The sequence below is a fragment of the Micromys minutus genome, assembly GCF_963924665.1.
Source record: "Micromys minutus genome assembly, chromosome: 32".
In the NCBI taxonomy this organism is placed as follows: Eukaryota; Metazoa; Chordata; class Mammalia; order Rodentia; family Muridae; genus Micromys; species Micromys minutus.
Window position 1 is genome coordinate 3181985 of NC_137967.1, and position 13653 is coordinate 3195637.

General features: G+C 50.6%; 1 protein-coding gene across 1 annotated transcript; it reads right to left on the reverse strand.

The window, feature by feature from the left end:
* Positions 1–4403: 4403 nt before the first annotated feature.
* Positions 4404–7529, reverse strand: TMEM86A (transmembrane protein 86A). The gene is made up of 3 exons (XM_080908972.1): positions 7402–7529; positions 5201–5465; positions 4404–4897 (listed from the first exon to the last, which is right to left on the reverse strand). Exons 1-3 carry the CDS (start codon positions 7420–7422, stop codon positions 4461–4463), a joined length of 723 nt encoding a protein of 240 aa, XP_080765098.1. The 5' UTR covers positions 7423–7529; the 3' UTR covers positions 4404–4460.
* Positions 7530–13653: the final 6124 nt, after the last annotated feature.

The following is a 13653-nucleotide window of genomic DNA, read 5'->3' on the forward strand; positions in this document are numbered from 1 at the left end:
TGAGAGCACCAGAACCCAAGAAGTAGGGACAGGGAAGGTATCTAGACTCCCTTAGTCTAGGAAAAACATTTAAAAAAGCCTGTGAGGCTGCTCCAACTAGTCAAACCCTGGAGTAGCTAGGCGCATTGTGAGTGTGCAAGTGTCCTTAGGAACTGCGTACATGTGGCATACACCTTTAGTTCTAGCACTTGGGAGACACGGGCAAGTAGTTTTCTGGGAGTTTGAGACCAGCCTGGTCTACATAGCAAAGTCCAGGCCAGCTGAGGCTGTATACTAAGACTGTCTTTAAAAAGAAGAAGGGAGGGAGGGGAAGAAAGAACAAAGAAAGGCACACAGCTGAGCATCCCATAATTGCTAGCACCTGAGGACACAACCCAGGTCTTGCAGGTTCCATTGAAACAGCTTAGGGTATCTTTTGTGCTCTGCGATGAAGGTGCCCATCCTGTGCAATGAGAACTTGAGCACCAAGCTGAAGTCCCATCGTGAGGACCGACACCGTGCACTCCACCTCCTGCCCCATTCCAGCCACACACTGTGGCCTATGGCCAGGACTACACCCTGACCGGCTCCTTCCTTGGGAACCCATGGTACGGTCTACAAAGGTGATGTCGATTCAGAGCTCTGGCACGGTTTCACCGGCAACATATGTAAACCGGTCATCCCCACCTACACACTGAAGGACAGCAGTCAGTACTGCACGTTGCTAAAAAAGAAAAAGAAAAAAATGAACTAGGCTAGAACCACAGAAGCTACATACTGTCTATAGTGAAAATAGCACCAGGAACTGCCTGGAGGGGCGACACATCCATCCTATCCAAGGGCGGGAGCTAGAGCTGTTTTCTATCTAATCTGCTATCGGGTGGTACAAATATTCTCCCATCTTATCAATAACCATGTGTAACACTCCGGGCAACCGCAGATGTGGGAGTTCACGATCCCTTGCTAAACTGTGACAGCGCACAGTGACGGGCTGCGACTCACCTTCTAAAAAGATACCGGCCATCAGGTTTAAACCAGACTGACCCATCGCAACTTATCCAGCAGGGCTCTGCAGGAAATCTGTACCATTCACCAGTTTCCTCAAGCGGTTTTGGTATGCATCACAGTTGAGACACACTGGTCTAAGGTAAGGGCAGGAGAGAGGCTCAAACACCAGGAAGACTGAGGGGGACTGCTCCTCTCACACATGCCTGCCATGCTTTCTGCTTGTGATATGCATGCTTGAGATACTTGACCCCTCACCTGGTCCGTGACCTTCATGGCTACGTGACTAGCAGTGTGGCCCCCTCCAAACGCAAAGTCAACCTACCACGCATGGTTGTTCAGATTCCTCCAACCTTCTCCCAATCCTCATGTTCAAACCCCAGCATCTTGTTCCCTCTCTCTCTCTCTTTCTCTATAGCTTCTTGCTCTCTCACTTCCTCAAACTCTCTGTGGTGGTGCACCTCCATGGTTGCGGTCTCCATAGTTACAGACCTTTGTTTAGCCAGTTAGATGTGATGTCTTCCCTTGCACGGGAGAAGGGGGTGGTGTCCCACTGCTGTCAACTGAGTGTCTGACATTAAGAAGATAAGGTTTCCAGAATGGCTGCCGAGTTGTGTTCAGAACTAAGCCAGGAGGGTAAGGGCAGGATAGGTGTGGGGAAACAGCATTCATTATACACCCAGAGATCCCTGAGTCACTCCAGTTTCAGGGACATGGATTAGGGACACGATGCCACCATTGCCTAACCACCTGCTTCCTCACCTACTGGGTGATGAGGAAGTGCCCAACACAATTCCTGGAAAATACCAAGTCCTGACCGGATGGCAGCTTTTGATCCCATAGTTCCTCCAGTTTGGGAGACGTAGGGACCAATTCCTATGTAGTGACTCTTAAGTCCAGCCATTCCAGATCTTTCCAGGGCACTAATAAATATGTGCTTTGATCTTTCAAAGTCAAGTCTAGTCGGGCAAGTCCAGGCTAGCACCGGTCCCTGAGACTCTTCAGAAAGCAGAGCATACCAGCTCCAGCCCAGAGGCATCAGCCTCAGCTGTGACAGGGCCTTCCTCTGGAGCCTGCCTTCCAGTACCTGTCACTGTACATGTGCAGTAAAGGCACAGAACAAGAAACTAAGCTCACCCTCCCTGCTCCTGAGAGCGGGTGGAACAGGAACCATGGGGATGAACACATACAGAGTGGACCAGCTCCAAACCCACCCACAGGAAGCCACCCTGGGGCTTCCCTTCCCCCTTCACAACCACTCTCAACCCTCAGCATCCCCTCAGAGCACAGGGCAGTCGGCTGACTTCCTCCCTCTCCCCTTAGCATCCACCCATCCTCCAATGGAAGCAGGGAGGAGCTGTTCACCCAGATTACTGGCTTTAAATGTGTTTCAGAGTAGAATAACCCCTTGAAGGATTTTAAACTTGAGGCCTGAAATGAGGGAAGGTCCCTGAACCCTGCCCCCTGAGAGGTCTTTATAAAAACTTTAGTTTGGGGGGGCTGGAGAGATGGCTCAGTGGTTAAGAGCACTGACTGCTCTTCCAGAGGTCCTGAGTTTAATTCCCAGCAACCACATGGTGGCTCACAACCATCTGTAATGGGATCTGATGCCCTCTTCTGGTGTGTCTGAGGACAGCTACAGTGTACTCGAAAACATGAAACAGTTTTTTAAAAATGTTAGTGTGGGCCTAGCTTTAACAGCTCACAGTAATACGCAGCTTAATAGCAGAAAATAATCCAAGCGTAAGAAACGACTTGGGTTTGATTCCCCAGCACAACAGCAACAAAATGTTTGGAAAGGAAAAAGAATCCATTCAGCACCCATGAGGTTTGGGTCCCCTCTATCACATCCCCCAGAGAGAAGCAGGGCAAATACACCCATGAGGTTTGGGTCCCTATATCACATCCCCCAGAGAGAAGCAGGGCAAATACACCCATGAGGTTTGGGTCCCCTCTATCACATCCCCCAGAGAGAAACAGGGCAAATATGCCAACGGCACATTCACCACGGTCCTTTCCACTTCAGGACTAGGGCACTGCTTGTTAGAATCTGAATGCCTCTGGACGAAAGTAGAACTATATTGTACCAGGGCTTCAGGCCTACACCTCAGCTTTTCTAATCCCATTCCCCATGCCTTCCTAACTGTAGAATGAGTCTGCACCATTTAGAAGCAGCAGGTCTGGGGAGGGGGGAGAGGGAAGGGGAGGGGATCCACTACGGAGCTAAGGGTGACCAAGACTGCTTTCTGGGCGGCCATACACTGGGGACTATGTCAAGGACAAATTTAGAACAATGCCAAGACATTACTCATCCCCCTACCCTCCTCCTTCCGAGACACACCCACACACACACACCGGGGAAGTGAGACCCACTGAAACAAGTACAGGTGTCAGCACATCCAGGGAGCCAGCCTAGTGCCAAGATGCCTGAGCCAAGATGACTCTGACCCAGGCTGTGAGGACAACCAGGGCTCCTGGCACCATGCCTCCACCCCCTGTCTGGGACAGGCACGTGCCACATGGGCAGACAAGTTGGGAAGCCAGTGGATCTTGGGTTTTGATTTGATTTTATTTTTTCACACGGGCAGTAGAGGATGGAGTTACCCCATCCTTCCTCCCCTTGCATTGACTGTGCCTCGGGTCTTAAGACCCTAAAGTGTCATTTAGAACTCACTCCCAGAGCAGGAAGAAAGCATTGTTGGTGTGCTAGGGGAGCCCCCCCACCTGGCTCTGAGCCAGGTTAAGCACCCCTCGGGAGCTCTCTGAGGCCTGCCACTTTTGCAGACCTCAGAACAAAGACTGGCCCCTTCCTTTGGCGTGGTCCACCCTAGCCCTGGGGATTGAGGGTGATAGTGTAAGGTCTGAGCTGGCCTGTGAGTGGAAAAGGACCAATCTGAAACCTCAGTACCCTCAAGCTTCCAAAACAATGAAGTCCCTCCTACTACATCTCATGGGTCTCATGGACAAACACCTATACGTCACTTCAAAGACTAAGTAACAAGGCTTGACTTGACACAGAAAACAGGACTCCACCTTCGACCAATCTTCCCAACTGGGGAGCCTGGGGAAGGAGCTCTTGAAGCCTTCCTGGGTCATTGTGGAAGAGAAAAGACGGGAATGGAGGGGCCTGGTACTGCCATTGGTCCTGGGCGTAAGAGATAGTCACACTCCTGCATCTAGTAAAAAGAGAGGGGTCAAAAAGCACCATCGCCTTCCAGGAGGGCTTTGACGGCCCTGGTGGAGTGAGGAGATGTCTACCTCCGACTCGGGTGAGGGATATGAGGCTGCCTCTTGGAGGTCTCTGGGTCATCCTGGACTACCAGCTCTTCTGGAAGCTCCTTCAGCTTGCCCCGCCCCGCCCCTCCAAGCCTGCCACTTCCCCCCCCCCCACAAGCTGCCTGCTGATCCAGCTCCTGAACACTCCCAAAGTCTGGGCCCCGGGGCCCCAGGAGGAAGGTGAGCAGACCCCAGTCCCTTCAGTTAGCCTTGCTCAGTCTGCAGTCCTCCACCGGCTCCCGGCTCTCCACGGCCGACAGGGCAATGAGCATCTGAGCGGCATAGTAGGTGGACATGATAAGGGCCCGAGAGTAGGGCACGGGAAAGCAGAACTTGTTGAGAGCGATGGTCAGGTCTGAGAGGATGAAGAGCAGGGCCCCGCCGCCGGCTGCCAGCTCTGTCCACCGCCAGGCTGCCCCAACCAGCCGCAGCCCCGCCACAGCTCTCCAGCCCATGAAGCTGATGAGGGCCACGTAGACCCCCACCAGGTAGGTGAAAGCACCCGACAGCCCTGGGTAGAGTAGGGCATAACACAGGCCTGACAGCACTCCGATCACCAGGCCTGTCCGCAGAGCCAGTGGCCGCATGCCAAAGGCCGAGGCATAGAGTATGTGCGCCACCGCAAACATCAGGAGACCTGAAAGTGAGAGTAAACGGGACCCTGAAGGAAGCCTTCGCGGCTAGTGAGTGCTTGAGAGAAGGGGACTAGGGGTAACCCGGCAGCTTTGCTCTGGGACTAAAAGCTATGGTTTTAAACTCACCCTCTCACACTCTCCTTTAAACAACTGGTCCTCCTCTAATAAAAGACCAAAGCCCCCAGTCTCAGAAGCCCTCCATCCCCACCCGTTCCCTCTTCCAAAGCCTCGTCCTGCCCCGACCCCCAGGACCCTCTTTCCTCCAGCTCCAGGAACCCGCCCAGGCAGCTCCTATAACTACTGACCGTGTTCAAAGTATCCGTGGTCCTGCCAGATGAGGAAGGCGTCACCCACAGCAGAGAAGACAAGTCCCACAAAGATGAGGGAGGCGCTGGGGTGGGCCAGCAGGAATCGAAAGCCATGGGCCAGAAGAAAAAGCCAGAGGCAGAAGATGGGCAGGCACTTGATGAGGGCGCTGACCCAAGATGGGTTGGATGAAGGCAGCCAGAGGACAAAGTACACACAGGTCGCCTTAAAGAAGGGCACCAGTTTGGGTCCCTCGCTCTTCACCTGGAGGAGACAGAACAAGAACAAGATTTAGAGGTTGGGGCACAAGAGCCCACAGGTAGGATCTAAAACCCTATGCATTTCCCCGGGGCTACCGTGCATACCCCAGCCCTATACAATCCACAACAGAGAGTTCTGACAGAAACCTAGCCTAGCTGGCTCCAAGCAGCCAGCAGGATGTGAAAGCCATTGTCAGCCTGAGGCTCAATTTACCACTGTCCTGTCTCTCTGGCCCACTCTAGGTCCTGGAACTTGGCCAGAGTAGTCATTCACTGAACCAACGGTGTCAATTAAGATGTTCCCTTCTGCAGCCTAGCACTGTTCCCTTTTGGCTTTCTCCTCCCCCGTCCTACGGGCATCCCTTACCACCTCTCCCTGTCAGCCTGAGCTCCCAGCTCTGTGGAACTGGAGTAAGGTCAGAGGGAAACCACAGAAATGCACTGACCGACCAACTCATGATCCAAGCTTTTGAGCCAGGACTCGGGCTTAGAGCCCTGGCTACACCAGGTAAGTGCCAGGAATGTAGACGTGATAGTACTTCCACCCCACAGGCTTTCTGACCTGCCCAGTCTGCCCCCTGACCGTCCACTCTACCTCTGTTAGACTAAAGGTGGTATCAAGGACAAAGTAAGGTGCTAGGGATGCTGGGAAGAGAAATAGATCTATGTTGGGAGGAATAAACAGTGCTTGAAGCGCTAAAGATTTCCAGGGCTAGGAAAAGGGAGTGTTGGCCATTTCTTTTCCCAGAGAACAAGAGCAACTTGAGGCACCAGAGACAGGAAGGGGGTGGGGAGGGCTTCTGATCTGGAGCCAGCAGACAGGCTGGAAGGAGATGGGGAACTGAGAGGGGAAGTTGGCCAGCTGACTGGGTCTCAGCTGGATTAGGGGGAGGGCAGCTAAAGAAAGGTTTTACTCAAGGCTACTGCAGGCACAGTGTGAGCTGGGGGGAGGAGATTCTGCAGATGTTCTGTGGTCTCCTGAAGCTCCTTCCCCTGGGTTGCTAGTTCGGGGGTTTCTGAGCCTGAACTGGAGCAGTTGGAGTTCCCCATAGGCCCACATGCCTTCAAGGCTCTGGCTGCGTGAGCAAGCTGTTTCACACAAGACTCTGAGGAGATACACTTAGATTCCCGGGCAACTAGGGAAGAGACAGATAGCGGGGTCCAGGGTCCAGGGTGCCTGCTCTCGTTTTTTTCCAGAGGTTAGAGATGGGAGCAAAGTTGACACTCCCTTCCCATGGAAACTCCCTTATCAGGGGATAGTCGGGGTGAGGGCATGGCCAATGGGAGGAAACCGGAGGGGATGCCCAACTCCACCTGTCAGCCCTCAGAAACATCAGCTTTGCTCCCCACACCCACTACTCCCCAGGCCGGTATATTTCGTAGAAGAAACCGGCAGTAGGTGGTGAAATCATGACAGAGGGGCCAGCCTTAGAAGTGTGAGGAGACAATTCAAAGGTTGGAGTTGAAAAAGTCTGAAAAGGAGGTCAAGTCAATAGAGAGGTCCACCTTCACCTATCGCCTGAATAGCGTTGCTAAGACAGAGGTGTCACCGACAAGGTAAAGAGGAAACCAACTTGGGGCAAGATTCCCAGGAGGTCTGCTCCCCCCTCCCCGCGCCCTCTCCAATGCTTCTCTGAGGGCCCACCACGCAAAACCCTATTACGGCCCTGCAACATCCAGTTCCAGGCCAAGACCCGCAGACCCGCTCCAGACACACAAGGATCAACAGAGTCACGCTTCCGAGTCACGTGTACAATGTTTTCCTCCCTCCCACGGGCAGACCGGGGTCGCGCGGAGGAAGGGCGCTACGAGAGTGACAGCCGCCCGCTTCCCGGGAGGGGACAGCAGCTTCCTCCGCCCCGCTCGGCGGCCCGGCTTGCCGCTGCCTCGTCCCAGGCCCGTGGGGGCTTGGCCGCGGGCTCGCGCGCTCGCGCACTCACCACAGTGACCGGGGACACCATGGCGGCGGCGGCTGCTGCTGCTGGCACCCGCTCCGGGTTGCACCGCCAAGGACGCACCCAGAGCCAGGTGAGCAGGCGACTGAACAAAGCTGGGGTGAAGCACAATCCCTCCCGCGCGCCGGGCGCTCGGAGTACTGTCTGTGAACCCGACGACGTCACCACAGACCCAGCCAATGAGCGGGCCGGAATCCCGTGTGGGCGGAGCCCGGCTGGCGGTGCCCGCCCGGTTCTCTGTTTCTGCGCCGAAAAGGAGGTCCTCCCACTCCCGGGCGTGGGCGTGGTCGCAAGGCCACGCCTCTTATGGAGGCGTGCGAGGGCATCCCGGAATGGAACTGCGACCCCCAAGGTTGAGGAACCAGCTTGGCCAAGAGACAGGCACACCACTGCCCTAGGAGCACCGGGAGGTGCATCTTAATACCGGATCAAAAAGCAAAAGCAGATTCTCATCAACCTTTAAACATACCATCTAGGTGGACGCAATTCCTTTAAGACATGGCTTTGACCATGTAGTCACACCTCCCAATGGACATGAGAGGGTCAACAAGACACTCAACCTTCAGCATGGTAAGGGATACGTATCCAGGCACACCATGTACTATATAGACTCCTAGTAGCATTAAGCAAGCGTGGACACTCGTGCAGCGAACAAATGAAGCCACGGAAAAGGAGCTGTGGTTTGCCCGCCATCCTTCACCATACCACAAAAGCCATGGATGAAAGCAAGCAGCAGCCCGTATGTGGACCCCGTGACAGCAACGAGTAAATAAACTACAGGCACCAGGTTGCTTTGATCACACACCCTTCACAGCTGCAACAAGTGACCAAAGGGCTCAAAGGAGTATAAACTGACTGCCAGAAATACATTGTAAAGGTTATAATGCTAGTGGGTTGAGGCATGTTTAGAAGTATGTGTTCAGAATTGGATGGACTGGCAAGGAGTCAAAAGGACTACAGTGCAGCTGTGTTTGCTACCTCCATGGCCTTTGCCTCTCTAACCTAAATCTTCTCAACTGTAAAGAGCATGGGCGACCTCTAAGGCTCTGCTCAATCCAGATGTATTATGTAGGACGAAGAAGGGGAAAGGTACCTGGTTTCAGGAAGTACAAGTTTTTCTAGCAGGAGTCATGGAAATGCAGGTTTCCAAATACACCCCAAAGGGTGGGAATGTGTTCTGTATTATATATGAGGTTTTATTTTTTTTTTTTAAGAATTATTTGTTTTATATGTGAGTACACTGTCACTATCTTCAGACACACCAGAAGAGGGCGCAAGATCTCATTACAGATGGTCGTGAGTCACGGTGTGGTTGCTGGGATTGAACTCAGAATCTCTGGAAGAGCAGTCAGTGCTCTTAACCACTGAGCCATCTCTCCAGCCCAATACATGAGTTTTAACTGTGGAGTCAGCTGTTGGGAAGATGAAGAACCCTGACCACGTCCTGAGATGGGGATCCAGGACCCTGTGCTGGACCCAGCCTTGGCCTCGTGCTGGCCAGGGAGAGACACACACTGATCTCTCCAGTGAGCCCCTCCTAGGACCGTTCTCCTCATTTTTCTCCAGGCCTCCCCCAGCCACTCTGGTGGAGGAGAGGCTACCGACCTGACATCTCCTCAGAGAGAGACAGCCCTTTTTCTAGTGACAGTATTGACAACCAACCTAAAATTCCAAAGAGCATCCAAAAAATGTTAGAGTCAAGTTTTGAGGGAGGGGAGTCACATGCCTAATCTCTAGGCACACTGATGGTTTTTTGCCATTGGCTTGGTTCTTTTCCTAGTTAGGAGCTTCTCACCTACATTATCCAAATGAGAAGTGAGAATGGTTGTCCCCAAGTCTTTGTCCTAGACACTGTCACCACATGTGTTGCTCAGAAAGAACACTGAGCTGAAAGCATTATGCTTGCCCCTCCTTGCCTGGGACTTACTGGTGATGTAATTGTTACTGGTGATGTAATTGTTACTGGTGATGTAATTGTTACTGGTGATGTAATTGGGCTCATGCTCCTTGATCTTTGGAGCCTCGGTTTCCCATCAACACGTTATAAAATCACACGTCTATGCTATGATGTCACTGAAGAGAGTAGTCAAGCCAGGAATTTGTTTGTTTGTTTGTTTCTCTGGACCCTAGTTTGTCTAGTCATGAAGATGAGAACCTGAACTTTTAAGAGGATTTCTCTTACTGCGGGGGCGAGTAAGCATAGCTGTGGTCAGATTTGTCAGGACTCGGGAAGTGGGTATTACAAGCTTGTGTAGATGCCTGGAATGGCAGCCCTGCTGGGAACAGAACTCTGGTCCTCTGCAAGAGCAGTGTGTGCTTTGATCCACCCAGACATCTCTCCAGCCCCTGAAAATATAAGCTATATTAGTTGTTCTCAAAAACTGGGGCCAGCCAAAATTACTGGAGAAGTCTTTTTAAAAGCATGTTGTTGGTCCCAGCATTCAGACCAAAAGCAGTATACCACCACCATCACCACCACCATCACCACCACCACCAACACCACCACCATCACCACCACCACCATCACCACCACCATCACCACCACCATCACCACCACCACCATCACCACCACCACCAACACCACCACCATCACCACCACCACCATCACCACCACCATCACCACCACCACCATCACCACCACCAACACCACCACCATCACCACCACCACCATCACCACCACCATCACCACCACCACCATCACCACCACCATCACCACCACCACCATCACCACCACCACCAACACCACCACCACCACTATCACCACCATCACCACCACCACCACCACCACCACCATCACCACCACCACCACCACCATCACCACCACCAACACCACCACCATCACCACCACCACCATCACCACCACCATCACCACCACCACCATCACCACCACCATCACCACCACCACCAACACCACCACCACCACTATCACCACCATCACCACCACCACCACCATCACCACCTGGTATATTGTTTTTATTTTTATTCCTTTGGTGCCAGAGAGCAAACCTAGGACCTTGAACTTGCTGGGCACCCGTTCAACCACATAGTTCTGTTTGCGACATGTGTTGCTGCAATTGTCTTAGTCTTAGCTGTGTAATGTGTGTGTGTGTGTGTGTAAACAATGGGCTTTTGAGACCGTGAATGAATATCTTGCACACCCTTACCCAACCAACCTAGGCTTGTCTTTTTTAGAAGCTGGGGGGGGGGGTCGTAGTGTACACTGTGTGTTGTTTTGAGGGATTAGGTTTAAAAGTATAAAAAGTTTAAAGATTCATTCAGACATGGCGGCTGCTCTCAAGGATGAGACAGAAGGATCACAAGTTTGAGGCTAGTTCAGATATACGATAAGTTCAAGACCAGCCTGTACTATGTCTAAATAGTAAGACAGCACCTCAACAAAATAAAACTAGAGTCTCAACAAAATAAGATTTCACCTGTTAGGGGCTTTGATTTCCTCCATGTCTTTGGAGTTCCACCAAGAGGCTTCTATGTTAATATCTGCAGAAAGATGATTATATCTGACTGTATCATGACGAACCATTGCCATCTGGACTAGTTTAAATACTAATTTTAATAAAACACTAATTTTAAAAAACAAACAAATGAAAACCATGCTGTTGGTTATAGTGGTGCACACCTCTAATCCTAGCACTCAGAAGGCAGACACAGGTGGGTCTCTGTGAGTTTGAGGTCAGCCTGGTCTACAAAGTGAGTCCGGGATAGCCAGGGCTCTGCTACACAGAAGAAGGGGGTCAATAAGATGTCCTACTTTAGCCCCTCTAATTCACCAGTTGTCATAAGCTTCATATACAAATATCTAAATGTACAAAAGCTATAAGATCTAGAAATGTTTATTCACAGCGTTTTACTAGCAGTAGGCAAAGTAATTACATAAATAGGTGGCCCACAAAAACCATCCATCTTCCGTGCTGCGTCTAAGACTCTTCCCCATTCAGAGTCTCAGTGTACCCAGTCTCAGCGCTGGGTAACCTGGGACTCCATGTACATTAGGCTGGTATTAAACTCACAGAGACCAGTTCCCTACACCTCCCAACTGTTGAAATCAGATGTGTCACCACACCCAGTCCAGATACAACCTTGGTCGTTCTTAAGACTTAATTAAATACAATGCTTCCCAGGATGCCCACTTCCAGCTGAATTCAGCTGAGAGCCTGTCAGGGAGGGAGGAAAACATGGACAAAGCCCACTTGACCAGGCTGAAAATCTGGCATTGCTAAAAACTATGCCCCTCCCTGGAGAACTCCAGGCTCTCTTCCTAAAGAAGACCAATGGCTGATTCATTACCTAATCTGAGTCTTACCTGGCCTGCTTGAACTAACTGAATTTCTGCCCTGCCCTAGCCTTATCTCTGAAGACAGAATGCCCAACGGCCATAAGTCTCTTCAGGTGGCTACCTAACCGGTCAGGTTTCGGATCTACACTAGGTGACTGTCCCATGACTTCTGACTTCCTTACAGTCCTATGACAGTGTGCTAAATGGCACCATGACAGGTAGCCAGAAAGAACCATAAACAGAACAAAAAAAAAAAATAGGGGGGTATCTGAATGTCTGGAAAATTTTTATTCGTCCCCAGGAAAGATAGGACTCTCTCTGTCCTTCACTGGCCTATCCCTCCCTTGTTTCTCTCACCGAAGCTATAACTTCCTAATACCTTCGGAGCTGTTACTATGAAAATTTATCTTCCATTTCTATTCTTGGCCAAGAATAAAAATCGTCACTGTTCAGCGAGCATTCCATTTTATTGTGGATTCCATAACCCCAAGAGGGAAAAGGAATCCAGATATTAGCAATAGTTTGGTTAATCTGCCCACATCACTACAGGTAGTAATTGATCCTCTTCAGTCAAATGCTGCTGAGCCCTGTCTGATACAGACGCTAAAAATTGTGCTTTCCCTCAAAAAAAAAAAAAAAAAAAAAAAAAAAAAAAAAAAAAAAAAAAAAAAACCTCATCCTAATTTTATTCCTGTGGGTAATATATTTTGATTCAATTTTTAAATTTCCTCTTCAGCGGTTTGGGAAGGTTGTTCTAGGCTTTCTTGATTCTCTGTTGCAGGTAGGCAGGAGGTAATGAATTAATGAAAATTGGCATTTCTTCTTTTCTGTACCCAAAATGACTTGTCATCTGGTCCCTTCTCACACAACCCTGCCGTCTTAGCTGTACCTGCCTGTCTGACAAAAGGTGAGCCTGCTTACCGATTGATTCGACCAATAAATGTACATGTACCGGCTATCCTCTTAGACACTGGAGTTAGACATATTGATTAAGATCAGCCTCTGAGATCATGGAGTTCACAAGCAGACAAGTAAACAGGCAGATGGCGTGGTAACTGAAGTAATTGAGGTATGAAACTAGGTGTGGTGTCAGAAACCTGAAGCCCCAGATGCTTGGGCAACCCGTGTGGGAGGCTGTCTTGAGCCTACAGAGTCAAGACCAGTACAATCAACACAGCCTCAAGAAAGAAAAAAAAAGGTAATAATAATTGATGGGTGAAGGTATGTCAGACATGACACAAAAGAAGACATCAGAGTGATTTATTGGACCTGCCACAGTAGAAGGGCTAATCTAGAAGAGTAATTTAGCCTTCACTGAACAGACAGTCATGGGTACAACTCTCTAGGAAAATGGAGTCAGATATGTACAAAGCAAGAGATGTACTCAATCAGAGACAAACCAGTGGCACTGGTCCTGGGAGGGAGAGGTTGGTTGTGTGAGCTGGGGAGTCGATATTGAGGAAAGTGGAGGACTACAAGGAGCTCGGTCGGGAAGGGTCTTGAAGGTTCTGTCAAGGAATTTGGGCTGGGTCCAGCTTTCAGAATCTTCACTGCTGTTAGGTTCCCATTTAATCCGAAGATCTGGAGAAGAGACACTAGATGCGCAGCAAAGTCAGCTGAAGTATGAGAGTGTGTTGATGAGGTTGGTTGGTTGTCTGTTTGTTCTTGAGACAGTGCCTTATTTTGTAGCCCAAGCTGGCCAGGAAGTTGCTGTGAAGACTAGGCTGGCTGGCTTACACTAGTGCTGGGATTGAAGAGAGATGAATGTGTGTCAGCCAGATGGGGTGTTTGGAAGGCACTAGATACCAATCGAGAGCTCAGGCCAGAAATAGACGGGAGTCTAGACTTCCCAATCCTAGTCAATTCTTTCCTGGGCTTTTGACTAGGATAAAGCCCTACGTGATAGCAAGACATGGATGCCAATAACCAGTGAAGGGTCTCAA

Excerpts from the sequence above, each read along its gene's own strand:
- TMEM86A (XM_080908972.1), bottom strand. The coding sequence starts at position 7,422 with ATGGTGTCCCCGGTCACTGTG. Across the intron at positions 5,466-7,401 it reads TGGTGTCCCCGGTCACTGTG|GTGAAGAGCGAGGGACCCAA; the intron begins GTGAGTGCGCGA and ends TGTCTCCTCCAG. Across the intron at positions 4,898-5,200 it reads CCACGGATACTTTGAACACG|GTCTCCTGATGTTTGCGGTG; the intron begins GTCAGTAGTTAT and ends TCTCACTTTCAG.